Source organism: Castanea sativa, chromosome 11 (assembly GCF_040712315.1).
Source record: "Castanea sativa cultivar Marrone di Chiusa Pesio chromosome 11, ASM4071231v1".
NCBI lineage: Eukaryota > Viridiplantae > Streptophyta > Magnoliopsida > Fagales > Fagaceae > Castanea > Castanea sativa.
In genome coordinates this window covers 29743353-29757609 of record NC_134023.1, presented here as the reverse complement: position 1 = coordinate 29757609, position 14257 = coordinate 29743353, and the positions used below count along the sequence as shown (strand labels likewise).

The window sequence follows — 14257 nt, the reverse complement described above, 5'->3', positions numbered from 1 at the left end:
ACCCCCACCACGCACAGCCTAACCCAAAACCACTACCAGCCACCACTAAGTCAAAGAAAAAGTGAGAGAGGAGAGAGATCAAAACCCACCACCACCAATCACCAGCCAAAATAAACCCAATACCACTGGCCAAAACCACCAGCAATCACCACTTCCTCAAAACACCAAACCTACAGAACTACAATCCCACTTTTCAAACAAAATCCAATCCCAAAAAGCAACCTTAAGCAAAAAAATCAAAGAAAGTGATTCGATGCATGGTGAGATTAGGCAAAGCTCAGCAGAGGCAGGCAACTTGGCGAGAGGCAGAAGAAGAGGCGGGTGCTTGGCAAGATCAGCTTTGGGCCAAAGATCACTTTGAAAGAGAGGTTGAAATAGAGAGAGGACTCAGAGAAAGGGAGAGGCAGACGAGTGTTGAGATAGATATGTGAGAAGATAAAAAATTTAGCATTAGTGTCCATACTGTTCCAAATTCAAAACAATTCTATTCACCTATGCCGAATTTTTTGGTATTTAAAACATCTCGTGTGAATATTTTTCAGTGTTTGATTTGACATTTAGCACAGGTAATGCTAGTGCTCTAACACTAAGGACTGCAATGTGCTCATAAAAGAAGTTCCAATGCTGAACACTGGTCCCTGGCTTCAGCCTGACGGAAATTCGCATTAACCCTTTAAAAGCATAACTAGCATTTTTTAGCAACGGAGATCATGGACCTTCTTCAATATATTTTAGATTCTATTTTCCATTCCATTCCGCACGTCACCTTAATATCTAAAGTCAGAACCTTACATGCCAGTATCCTATATGTTGAATGATCAGACAACTACATCAGATGATAATACATCATGTCACATAAAGTGAGATTGCTTCCTACATAACTATACTCAAACTACAAGGAAATAGTAAAGAAAAAAAATGGAAATTGCTGTCAGTTTAAGAACAATTCCAATTGCTGGTGCCCTCACCAAGGCCTTCCTTTCCCTCCAAGCCGACGTGCCAACTCAAAATCTTTCTTCACTGTCAGAAATAGCAAATGAAACATGTTTCAAAATTTCGAATATTAAGTACAACAGTCAGAAAGACTAACTAAAACCTTTATGTTAAAAACTATAATTGATAGACCAAGACATAGATTGCATGACTTATTGAATAAATGGCATTAGCTTTAATTGGTGGCTAATCGAACAAGTCTGATAATATCAACAATATCACCAAAGACTCCCGCTATTTTCATCCATCAACTCTTATTTTCCACTAGCATCCAGAAGAATATTTCTTTTTTATTGAGCATCGTATTTTTCACAAAAAATAGCAACAATTTTTTCGAGACGAAAGCTAAAAACTTAAGCCTTGACCATCCATGCCTAAGGTCATATTTGGTGCACAAAACTCCCACTTTTGCATGGCTTGGATGAAATCATGAACCCATAATATACAGCCTTACCCCCAATTGTTTGTTGGAGCAGTTGACCCTCTACCTATCGCTTTTAGTGGAAAGCACTTGCCATCCATGCCTCAAAATACTAAAATATTACACTGGGAAGTAGGCTACTAATCATTCTGTGTATCTTGTCATATTTGGTTTGTTATTTCTGTGTAAAAAAATAGCATGTCTTCTGGACTGATTTGGCTAAGATGTGTTTTCCAATCTGTTAAGCAAAATAGAAGTCAAATCTACGTAAGACTTCCACTTTGCCTAAAATAAAAATGGGTATAAGTGTAGTTAATCTTAGGAAAAGTGAGACTTTAAAAAACTGTACATAAACTAGCAGTGAAAATAAGCTAGATTTTAAGCTTATCCAAACACTGCAAATCTAGGCCCTGTTTGGTTCTCTTTGGGGGTGTATTCATTTTCTCTCTTCATTTTTTGAACTCATTTTCTATTTCTCAAATCCTAAACTCATTTTCTTGACCCAACCCATTTTATGTTTGGCATAAATTTTTTGATCTAGTTTTTGTTTATTTTTCAACTTTTTCCACTTTATATCTTTCGATTGAAAATTCAACACAACAACAGCAACGGTCAAACCAAAACCAAACCTAGCACCCACCTCCATTACCACCGCAACTGATCAAAATCCATCTCATTTGAACATACAGAAGCACAGCCACACCACACCACCCACCACCATTTCCCCCACCAGTACACCCAACCACAACCCACAACCACCTACATCACCACAGCTACAGCCAAACCCACACCACCATTTCCTCCCCCGGTACACCCAACCACAACCATATCCACAGCCACAGCAACACCCATCACCATAGCCATAACCAAACCCACGGCCAACCCACACTACCATCACCACACCCACGCCCATACCCACACCTACCATGGCCACCACCAAACCCACAATCACAACCTAGATTCACCACCACAAAACTCAGTCGACTTAGTGCCCAAAAAAAGAAACCCAAACCACTGTTTGAACTCAACCGATAGAGCTTGCCCAAGAGAGAGAGAATGAAGGGTCTTACCTTGGAGACAGAGAATGAAAGAAGAGAGAAATTGTTGTCATGGGCTGATGGTTTTGGTACCAAAGAGAGAGAGAGAGAGAGAGAGAGAATAAATAATTAAAGTTGAATGTGTAGGCCACAATTTTGTGTTTATTACAAAAATGTCATTATATTCATTTTTGTTAGAAATGAAAACAGTCAAAAGTTGTTCATTTTTTGTATTCAAACCCACTTTTTTTGGATACTGAAAATGAAAACTGAGTATAAATTTGTAAACCAAACAATTTTTTGCAGAGGGTTCCGCATAGTGTTGTTAAAAGCGCGCTTAAGAATAAAGCGCAGAGCCCTTGGGCTTTTTCCCTCTAAAGCGAAGCGCCCTCACAAAAGCGCGCTTTTTTTAGCTTTTCATAAATTTTAAAAAAAAAAATTTGATTTGATTTTTAGCCATTAGATCTAAATATGTTTGATATAAGCCATTGATTTAATATACAAAAACTAATAGTGTGGTGTGCTACAATACACCTAATCCTATCTTTTTAGATATTTTTAAACTTTTAACCATAACCACACAAACAAACACTAAATCAAACCCTCACAAAAATAACATTACTTAACATTCTAGTACTTTTTAGCCTCTTCCTTCTTGGTTCTATACTTCTATTTTGATTCAACCACGTTTTGTAATCATGGCCATCAAATATCATGGTTGAATATATTTTGTAAAGCACAATAGAATCATACAAATGTTTTATAAATTATATAAAATGTTTTACTGTAATTTATATGATTAATTGATCACTTAATTGTTGTATTAATCATTAATAATTTTTTTTTAATTTATTAAAAAAAAAATTTTAATGTGCACTTCGCATCAATCAAGAGCGCACTTGCGCTTTGCGCCTAGGCTCCAAAAGGCCTTTGCGCTTAAGTGAGCTTAGCGCTTTTAACAACACTAACTTCCACAAAAAACTGAAAATGAATACAAATCAAACCAAACACCGTCCTAGCATTCAGAGAAATTTACCTCCCGGCACAACATAGACGAAAGGAATAACGTTCAAGCTAGCATATGTTGTACATCATATTTGTGGGTATGCAGATTGAAGAAATATGAACATAAAATTGTGATGCCAAAGTGTTTCGTTGTTTATCTGAAACAAATATATATATATATAGTGAAGCAACTGCCGTATTCCATTTCCTTTGAGTAAAACTATTTGTCCTGTACAATCAGTCTAGCCAGGCCCAAAGAACTAGGATTTGCAGAAAATTAACTTAGAAAAGACATAAAACTTGGATTCAGCATGCCTATAAATTTAAGGTGGTTATGTCCTTCTGAGGTACCCAAGAACCACTGGTTTATAAGTGATCTGAATTTTGCAAAAACTATTTATAGAGAAAAAAAGCCTTTATCAATTTTACATACTTTATTACCAAAGATTGATTCATGACCTGCAAATTTAAAGTCTCAAGTTTAACTTACTCAGAGTTACACGCTTCGCATGAACTGTACAGAGTGTTGCATCTTCAAATAAATGGACCAAAAAATCCTCCGCTGCCTAGACATATAAAAAACCAAAGAGTTAGGTCTTTATGTCAATGATTGTAGCAATTCAGAACAGCACTGTCTTTCCTTATCTAGTCAAAATTTGAATCAAAACACAAATCTTTGCCATATATTAAGAACGCAAATGTTACCAAAAGAGAGTTTCTATGCAATTGACTTTGTAAACTTTCACATTTTAACCCTTCATGGTCAGTTGACACTAAGTTTTGTAATTCCATTATATCTAGAGCCACAGTACCTCCTATGCAATGAAACCTCCTTTGCAATTCCATTATAAGTTCAAAAAAGAGACCATGGTGTATCAAGATTAAAGAATATCCATCAGCAAACAATACCTATCACATTTGAAATGAGCCCAGCAGAAGTGAAGAATTAAGCTCAGTGACTGAACATTTGAAAGTCATTTTATATGGATTAATTGTGTGCAACTGTGGATTTCAGTGATAACACCACTGAGTGGTTTTGGGGAAATGTAACAAAAGGAACAAGTGAGAAGACTTTAGAAAAGATGTGGCAGCCTATGTTACACGTGGGATAATGATATCCCGGCAACTAAACCCAAACAATTTGGCGATTAGGCATTTTCCAGTAGAGATATGAGAATGAAGTAGAACATGTAAAACACAGATAATGGTGCTTATGAAGTACCATTGATGGTTATCAAAATCAATTTCCAGCTGCAACAAAATGAAGCAAGCCCTTGAACAGTATATTTCTGGCATATGTAATAAGCATAAAAACAACCAAAGGATGAATAGCTTCCTTATTATGCTGAAGAAGCAAGCATTGCACAACATAAGTCTCTCGGTTAAGGGACAGTAAAGTTCAATCCATCCACCCCAATCAATATGCTGGCTGCATGAGCTGAGATTAGGATAATGTGATGATTATCAATTTACAATTACCAGCATCAGGAAGCATGTTTGCTGTTATGGTTTCATTCATCATTATTTTAACTGCTGGTTTTAATTAATTGTCAACAATTATTTCTTTGGTCACCCCTTGAGCCAAAATAAATAAATAAATCTTTGCTTAACCTCATTTTGAACTGTTGAGCTCACCTTACCCAGTTGAAGTTTTTGAATTCCAACAATCACCTTCAGTACCATGAATGTTGGTACTACTTGATTGCAGTTTAGCCATTTGAATTATTGACTAACTTCCTACTCTAGCCTTTATTTTACATGAAAAATTAATTTGTGAAGAATCTTGCTTGCTAATCTCAATCACATATAGTCTAGCACACATTACATGCTTTTGCACAGTGGTCACGTAGTCTATGCCCTCTCTGGTTCTGAATCCCAATTTGTTTTGAAACACACCTTGAAAACTCTATTGAAAGCAATCCAAGACTTATCAGCAAAGATCAATCAAATCACACTGGGACCCATGCCTGAATAGATTTAATGGAGGCTTCATTCCAAAGAATGACTGGGAGGCAGGCACAATGCTAGTAATGAGGGCATGGAGTGAGGGCATGAGTATTCTTTCACTTTTAAAGGGCAACCCATTACTCTTGTGCCATTAACTCCAAAACAGGTCAGGGAGGACCAATTAAAGTTACAAATATCAAATGAAAAAAAAAAAAAAAAGAAAAAGAAAGGAGGGCCGAAATTGAAAAAAAAAAAAAAGAGTTAAAAAAAAAGGAGAGAAAAACATTGATTAGAGTGAAAAAGAAAGAGAGATGATTTCGGCCATAATGAGAGCAGGAGAGGAAAAATTCAATTACATTGCAAAAAAAAGTGAGATAAAGAGAGCATTATTTTCACACCAGCCCCTTGTTATACTCATGTACAAGGAGGCTCTTTTATGTACTAATGATCTCGTCGGAACTTTGCCGAGCAATGTTGTTTCTCTTTTACAGGAGTTTGAAGATGTCATTCCTGAAGAGGTACCTAATGGTTTACCTCCAATTCGAGGGATTGAACATCAAATTGATTTCATACCTGGTGCATCAATTCCAAACCGACCTGTTTATAGGAGTAATCCCGAGGAGACCAAGGAACTTTAGAGGCAAGTAGGTGAATTATTGGAGAAGGGATACGTGCGTGAAAGCATGAGTTCTTGTGCGGTCCCGATGTTATTAGTTCCTAAGAAGGATGGAACATGGAGGATATGTGTTGACTGCCGAGCCATCAACAACATAACGGTAAAATATCGTCATCCCATTCCTAGATTAGATGATATGCTGGATGAATTACATGGTTCTTGTGTCTTTACAAAAATTGATCTTAAGAGCGGTTACCATCAGATTAGGATGAAGGAAGGTGATGAATGGAAAACTGTTTTTAAGACTAAGTATGGTTTGTATGAGTGGTTATTGATGCCTTTCGGCTTAACTAATGCTCCAAGCACTTTTATGCGTTTGATGAACCATGTTTTGCGTGCATTTATTGGTAAATTTGTAATTGTGTATTTTGATGATATCCTAATTTATAGCAAAAATTTGGAAGAACATGTAATAAATTTGAAATCTGTTTTGGAAATTCTAAGGGAAGAAAGATTGTTTGCTAACCTCAAAAAGTGCACCTTTTGTACGGATAAGCTTGTGTTTCTTGGTTTTGTTGTTAGTAAAAGTGGAATTGAGGTGGACGAGGAAAAGGTGAAGGCAATCCAAGAGTGGCCAACGCCTACAACAATCAGCCAAGTGAGGAGTTTCCATGGCTTGGCTAGTTTCTATAGACGGTTTGTGCGTGATTTTAGTAGCTTAGCCGCCCCTCTTACTAAAATCATTAAGAAAAATGTGCCGTTTAAGTGGGGGAAAGAACAAGAAAAGGCATTTAATCAGATCAAAGAAAAGTTAACTAATGCACCTTTGCTTGTTTTACCTAACTTTGCTAAAACTTTTGAAATTGAGTGTAATGCTTCAGGAATAAGTATTGGAGCTGTTTTGATGCAAGAAGGCCGTCCAATTGCTTATTTCAGTGAAAGTTGGGAGGGACAGCCCTAAATTACCCCACTTATGATAAGGAGATGTATGCCTTGGTAAGGGCTTTGGAAAATTGGCAACACTACCTATGGCCAAAAGAATTTGTGATTCACACATACCATGAATCTTTGAAGCATTTGAAAGGACAGCAAAGGTTGAACAAACGCCATGCCAAGTGGGTGGAATTCATTGAAACATTTCCTTATGTGATCAAATATAAGCAAGGTAAGGAAAATGTGGTGGCTGATGCATTGTCCCGAAAGTATGCTTTACTTTCCATTTTAGATACAAAAATGCTTGGCTTTGAATATATTAAGGATGTATATGCACAAGATTCTGATTTTGGTGATGTGTTCAATGCATGTGAAAAAGTGGCATTTGGTAAGTTTTATAAGCATGATGGATTTTTGTTTTGGGAGAATAAACTGTGTGTGCCTAGGTGTTCTTTGCGTGAATTGCTCGTGAGAGAAGCTCATGGTGGTGGTTTGATGAGTCATTTTGGTGTAGCTAAGACTTTAGAAATTTTGCATGATCATTTTTTTTGGCCTTATATGAAACGTGATGTGGAAAGAGTCTGTGAGAAGTGTATCACGTGTAAACAGGCTAGGTCTAAGTTGAAACCCCATGGTTTGTACACCCCTTTGCCAATACCTAGTAAACCTTGGACTGATATTTCTATGAATTTTGTTTTAAGTTTACCTAGGACTAGAGGGGGAGAAATTCAGTTTTTGTGGTGGTAGATAGATTTTCCAAGATGGCACACTTCATTGCATGTCACAAAACTGATGATGCATCACATATAGCTGATTTATTCTTCAAAGAAATTGTTAGGATACATGGTATGCCTAGGACCATCGTTTCTGATAGAGATGCAAAGTTTTTGAGTTACTTTTGGAAGACTTTGTGGGGAAAGTTGGGAACCAAGTTGTTTTCTACTACTTGTCATCCACAAACGGATGGTCAAACTGAAGTAGTAAATAGAACTTTGTCTTCTTTGTTGCGTGCTATCATTAAAAAGAACTTGAAAACATGGAAAGATTGTTTCCCACATGTTGAATTTGCTTACAATAGAAGTATACATTCTGCATCTAAGTTTTCACCATTTGAAATTGTTTATGGTTTTAACCCATTGTCACCTTTGGATTTAACTTCTTTACCTTTGAGTGAACGTGTGAACTTAGATGGCAAAAAGAAAGCAGAATTTGTAAAGATGATTCATGAAAAGGCACGGCTGAACATCGAAAGGAGGACTCAACAATATGTCCATCAAGCCAACAAGGGACGCAAGAAGGTAGTGTTTGAACCAGGAGATTGGGTTTGGTTGCACTTCAGGAAGGATCGTTTTCCAGAAAAACAGCGTTCAAAACTCCTACCACGAGGTGATGGACCCTTTCAAGTAGTGGAGCGCATCATGATAATGCCTACAAGCTTGACTTACCAGGTGAGTATGGTGCTAGTGCAAGCTTTAATGTTGCTAATTTGTCTCCTTTTGATGTAAGTGATGATTTGAGGACAAATCCCTCTCAAGAGGGGGAGAATGATGCAAATCAAGGAGCTGGTCATGCTGATCATATACGTGGAAATGGAGTTGAATTTGCACATGACCCACATGACCCTTTGTCACTTCCTAGTGGCCCAATTACAAGACTTAGAGCCAAACATTTCAAGGAAGCACTAAATGGGCTAGTCCAAGAGAATTGAGCTGATTCTGAAAAGACCAAGATGGGCTTAGATAATAATCAAGGCTTAGTCCATGTCATCAAAGCACTTGAAGAGGCAAATTAAAATACATTAAATCTAGTCATTTAGCTTGTTTGGCTGCCTTTAAAAGTCCAAGAATCCAAAAAACGTGAGAACTTGTTGAGGTTCATTTTTGTGCTATTTTTAAAGCTGTAATTATGAGTTTGCCTATTCTTGGAGGGTTGTTCTAGGTATATAGATGGGTAGTACGAATTTTAAAAATCAATTTTGGTTTTCAGAAAAATTATTCTCCTTGTGAGGTCTTGTGTTCCTCTTGGTTCTTAAAAGAACTCTTGAACTTATCAAGTTAATCTTGTGGCGTTCAAACAAACAAACTTATCACCTTGATTCTTGAGAGTTTCTTAGGAATTCTTGGTGTGGCGTTTTCAATCCAACGTAGTCTTGGTGTTTCATCTGATTAGATGATGGGTCAAGGCTCAACAAATCTTGTCTAAACGATTTTGGGGTTCCAAGCCATCATTGTTATCGGGTTTCATCACAACTGTTGGTGGAGTTCATATCATGGAGCCACCTAAACAAAACCAACAATCAATTCCTATAGAGACTCAAGTCTAGGACACATTTTCAGTTTTCAAATTCATCTTGACCGTTGGTAACATAGAGGCCTTGATGAAAGGGTGATAGAAATATCAAAGTGGAAGTGCTTACTTTTGATGGTCGCCTAAACATAAAGGCCTCCACTGGTTATTGTATATGTGAGATGGACCGCTTTGAGTGATACAACTTGATAGATAACAATAAGGTCAGGGTCGTAGATTGAGCTATATCATTCTGGCAAAGTACCGAATAGGTCTTTCCTAGGAGTAACCAACCTGCCATAACCAATTAGGTCAAAATAAAGGAAAATTTTAAAGAGAAAGACCAACCCCAATCCCTAACAGGGTGAATTTCTAGATCAGTGGAAAAGTCTAAGACAAGGGAATAGGTGTACTACTAATAATGTGTCACAATTTGATAATTAGATGGTGAGAAATGCAGTCAAAGATGAGAAAATGGCCTTGAGTAGGAAAGGCCTCAATGAAGATGTCAAGAAGAAGCTTTATTTTCCATGGAGCCACCATCTTAGATCAGGCAGACACCCTTAGATCAGGCATACAACCTAGTTTAAAACTACAAACCGATCACTATGTGGGTACGAAGCACTTTGAAACCTGTAACACAACAAGTAATCCTTAGCCTCCAACTAACAACTGGCATGATTGCATCAGCCTTAATCCGACCCAAACAGTAAGCCACTTGGCAAAGTTGATTCTTAGATTTTTTTTTTTTCCTTGTTATTTTTGTTTCCCGCAAATCCCTTCAAGAATTTTGTGCTGCATCAATGTTGAGGTACTGATATTGAAGAAGAGAGAATTTTCAACACCATTTGAGAGTTAACGAACTCTCTTTCTAGGAAAATTTCTCATAAAAAATAGAATGAACAGAAGTTATTGTTATTATAACGAATTTTTTGTTTCCATCTGTTACTAATCAACCATAGGCTACCTATTTGGGGTCAGGTTTAGTGATCCTATTTGCTCATTCTAATACATCTTATTTGTTAATTTCCACTCGGAATTGATTAATACTTCTGAACCAATATAGAGTGGAAAACAAACAATGTTGCTCTCTCAATCAGAGATTCAGAGGACAAAGTAATGAGAACTAACAAATAAAATGTAAATATGCAGAGAACTGAACAAACAAGTCTTGTTCACAACACCGAGTCACTGATTCAACAAGCAATATCATCTATGGAAAATATCATACTCTTGAGCATGCCATGTTCAAAAATAAATAAAATAAAGTACGTACATGCAATTCCAAATCAACCAAAAAAACAAATTATCCAGAGTACCATTTCCAAGACATGCAGGCAGACAAGTGACTAGCCCGAGTCTAAAATAAATAAGAAAAAAAATTAAAAACATAAGAAATAGTTACATACCTCCTGTAGTGCTACTAAAGCTTCTGCTGCCCAACGACTAATCTCTGGAGAGAATTGCAGTGATAATTGTCTTACCTACAACAAATGACGAGGATTATGTGCCTATGAGATCATACCTCATACCAAAACTACTGCACAAAAGTCAATGAAAAGAGAAACATCAACTAAGAGGATAATACTTCTCCACAACCCAATTCTAACAAAGCCTATCTTGCACTGTTTTGCAGAGCTGTGTTGATCAAATTGGTCATAAAAATACTAAAAAAAGATTCAATGGAATATCTTAAAAGAGAATGGAATTCAAAATTTCCAAATACAGGAATATATATAAATATATACTGACATTCAAAATGTGTTTTATGACCATATCAGAGAATTTACAAGAATCTCAGATTAACAGTGCAATCTTGACAGTAAGAGCATAAAGGATTCCACAATTCCAAACATCAATACACTTGCCAACGTTTGCTCCAAGTGGGAGATAGCATGGTCAAAGTGAACACACAAAACAGGGTTCCCCCAATGGGTATCCAAAATAAAATTTCTACTTTTGTGAACATAGAATTGACACAACTAGTAGTCCAAATTTGATTATGAGAGCATACAACAATTTTAAAATTCCTAACACAGCAACTTGTTGCAAATTGAGGTTTTAACCAATCATTTGGGAGCAACACAAAGAACTAGAGTACAATTGCACAAAGGAGTTTCACCACCCGGTAAAATAAAGGTGTATTGAACAACAATTTCCACTTTTCACCATCCGGAAGCTCTATACATATAATATAATATATATATATATATATATATATATATATATATATATATTTCTAAAATGTGTATTCTAGCACATAATATCCAAATGTTCGTTCATCCTTGTATGCGTGTAATGTTGAAGCAAAAAAAAATAAAAAATAAAAAAGAGAGAGAGAATGAACTCACAACTCTAATGAAAGGAGCAGCTGGAATGACCAGATTCCAAGTCTTCTGAAAGTGGCGAATCTCACGAAGGGCCACTGTTCCTGGCCTATAACGTCGCTTCTTCCGCTGAGGTCCTGAAGCTACAAAAAATATCATCAAACAAGCTGGTTAAATAAGTCAACATAAACAGATTAAAAATTATCGGATTTGATTTGACCCAACAACCTTACATTGTGGATTCTCCCTGTTGGTTTGGCTCGACCTTCCACTAGGAGACTTCAATATAAAAATTGGAATAAAAAGAATTAGAAACCCTAATGTAGCCAAAGGAAGGAGGCAGTATTTGTTTGGTAAAGCAGATAAAAGAAAATATTCAAATAATTAAAGATGTAGAAAAATTCAACTAGTGTGTGTGACAGCTCAGCTCAACTTTCTTCCTACAAGAACACAGTTTTTTTTTTTTTTTTGGTTAAAGTTAGAACATTTTGAGAGGAAAGGAAAATGCGAAGTTAAGGGAAAGAGAGTTACGGTTCTTGGAGAAGATGTTGAGGCCCCTCCTCCTCCACCGGTGCGATCTGAAACAAAACAAATCAAAACCCTAAGAAGAAATTGATACACACAGACATATATAGTAGAAAGAGAGAGAGAGAGAACCAGATAATTTTTTTCGATTTGGATTTTTATGAGCAGCGTGTTTAATCCTCGCCATGTGATTGTGATTTTAAGGGTGAGAAGAAATTGGGAGAGCACTCACACTCTCTCTCTCTCTCACTCACTCACTCAGTTCATAGTAACAAGTGGAAACGTTGTCTTGTGAGTTGTGACTGAGTATTGAGAGAGAGTGTGTGTTATATAATTTATTTTCTTTTTAGAAGAAAAGAAAAACAAATTAAAAGGAGTAGAAAATTTCGTTTCCCGCTAAACCCAGACTTTTGATTTTTAATCACAAAAAACGTGCTGGAGATGCGGGGCATCATCCCCGTACCTCTCGCATTTCTCTTTTCATTTCTTTTTTTTTTTTGATGAGTCTTTTCATTTCTTTTATCACTACTGTAATAAACTGAATTTTCTTGCCTCTACTTTAGTTTTACACCTTCATCTCTTCCCTTTATTATTATTTACTTTATCACTTTTAGGGTCCGTTTGAAATCTATTTATTTTATTGAAATAGTATAGTATGATTTATGAATAATACCAAAAAGTACAGTGAGCTCATAAATAATAACAAAAATAAGCTGAATAGTAAAATAAACTTGCTTTTTAATTTTTGTCAAACACACACTTAAACTTTGAGCTCCTCATATTTTAAAACATAATTTTCCTTTTTAAAAAAAAACCAAAAACAAAAGGTGCATTCTCAAAAGAGAAAACCAAAAAATAATTTAGAGGTGCTTTTAAATTAAACCTCACACTTTTAAAATTTTCAAAACCAAATCCTAAGCTTTCAACAACATTTCGATCAAACCATAAAATCCATTACAAATAGAGTTCTTGATGAAAAATACTTAAACAAAACAATTTTGTATAGCTTGAAGTGAAATAATGTTCATATATAATAGACACATGTTGAAATAACCACACGACATCATTGTGTTTAGATCTCAAGTTTATGGTTTGAATTGAAACATTTTTAAGAGTATAGTGTTTAGTTTTAAACTTTTGAAAATGTAGAATTTAATTTAAAACCTTCATTAAATTATAGGGTTTAAAATATAATTTGTCCCTTTTTTTTAGGAAGGATGTACTCGATGCAAGTTGAATTAGAATGAGAATAAGAAATAATTGACACTATATAAACTACAGACTTTGATATATATATATATATAACTTAAAAATTGTCTATTTTTATGTAAGATGGTCCAATAATAACAAAAAAATGTTGGTGTTTGATGCTTGAGGTTCAAGTGATAGTGCAATGGTATTAGCATCTTTTATGGTGCTCAATGTTTGGGACTCTAATCCAACCCCTCATCTCCCCCACTACTTACCTAATGTAGGTGCCTTTTTTTGTGCTCTTGGGCCAAGGCTTCTGGATTGAGTGTGGGAGTTAAGTCTAGTTCTCTCTATGGGATTTCCCTAGAACAGGTCTACATATAATGATTGTTAAGTCCAAAAGTTTTATCAGCAGTTGTAAATAGTTACGGTGGCAGACATAATAATGTAAATGAAAAAGGAATCTCTGCAAAATGTAAACTAAAAAGAGCCCAAACTCTAACTTATGCAACCTTGTCAACCCTATAGGGCTATAAAGTTATGTGATTTGGAGAGTAGGTCAAAATAGCTACATTTTCTAATGAGATTATAGAGGGTTTGATTTTTTTTTTTTTTATATGAGTGAGGGAAAAGGTTGCCTAGAGATGCATGTTATTTTTGTTGTATACACTACCATATATTTCTCAAGTTTCACTTCCTCTTTCCTTTTTCTCTCTTCTTTCACTCTCAATTTATTGTTCTAATTACCTTGGTTACTATGTCCCACAATTTATGGGTATTGTTCGGATGTGTGTCCTTAAATCCTATTATATGATGTTATGTATGACATTATGTATAACTTAATGTTTTGATTAATAAAGTTGTTTTATTATTATCTAAAATAATGGTAACATGAATATTTGGACATTATCATATAGTCCATAAGATGCATAGTATGTGATTTATGTGAAAAGTCACAGAAGATATAAATCACAAG

The 14257-nt window shown here is 35.7% G+C and overlaps 1 protein-coding gene across 1 annotated transcript; it reads right to left on the bottom strand.

Moving 5' to 3' along the window:
- Positions 1 to 713: 713 nt before the first annotated feature.
- LOC142615181 (histone H3-like centromeric protein CENH3) lies at positions 714 to 12549 on the bottom strand. Its single transcript, XM_075787877.1, has 7 exons — positions 12223 to 12549; positions 12097 to 12143; positions 11799 to 11844; positions 11590 to 11708; positions 10648 to 10722; positions 3947 to 4022; positions 714 to 1020 (listed from the first exon to the last, which is right to left on the bottom strand). The coding sequence occupies exons 1-7, from the start codon at positions 12275 to 12277 to the stop codon at positions 965 to 967; spliced, it is 474 nt and encodes a 157-aa protein (XP_075643992.1). The 5' UTR covers positions 12278 to 12549; the 3' UTR covers positions 714 to 964.
- Between the last annotated feature and the right edge of the window lie 1708 nt (positions 12550 to 14257).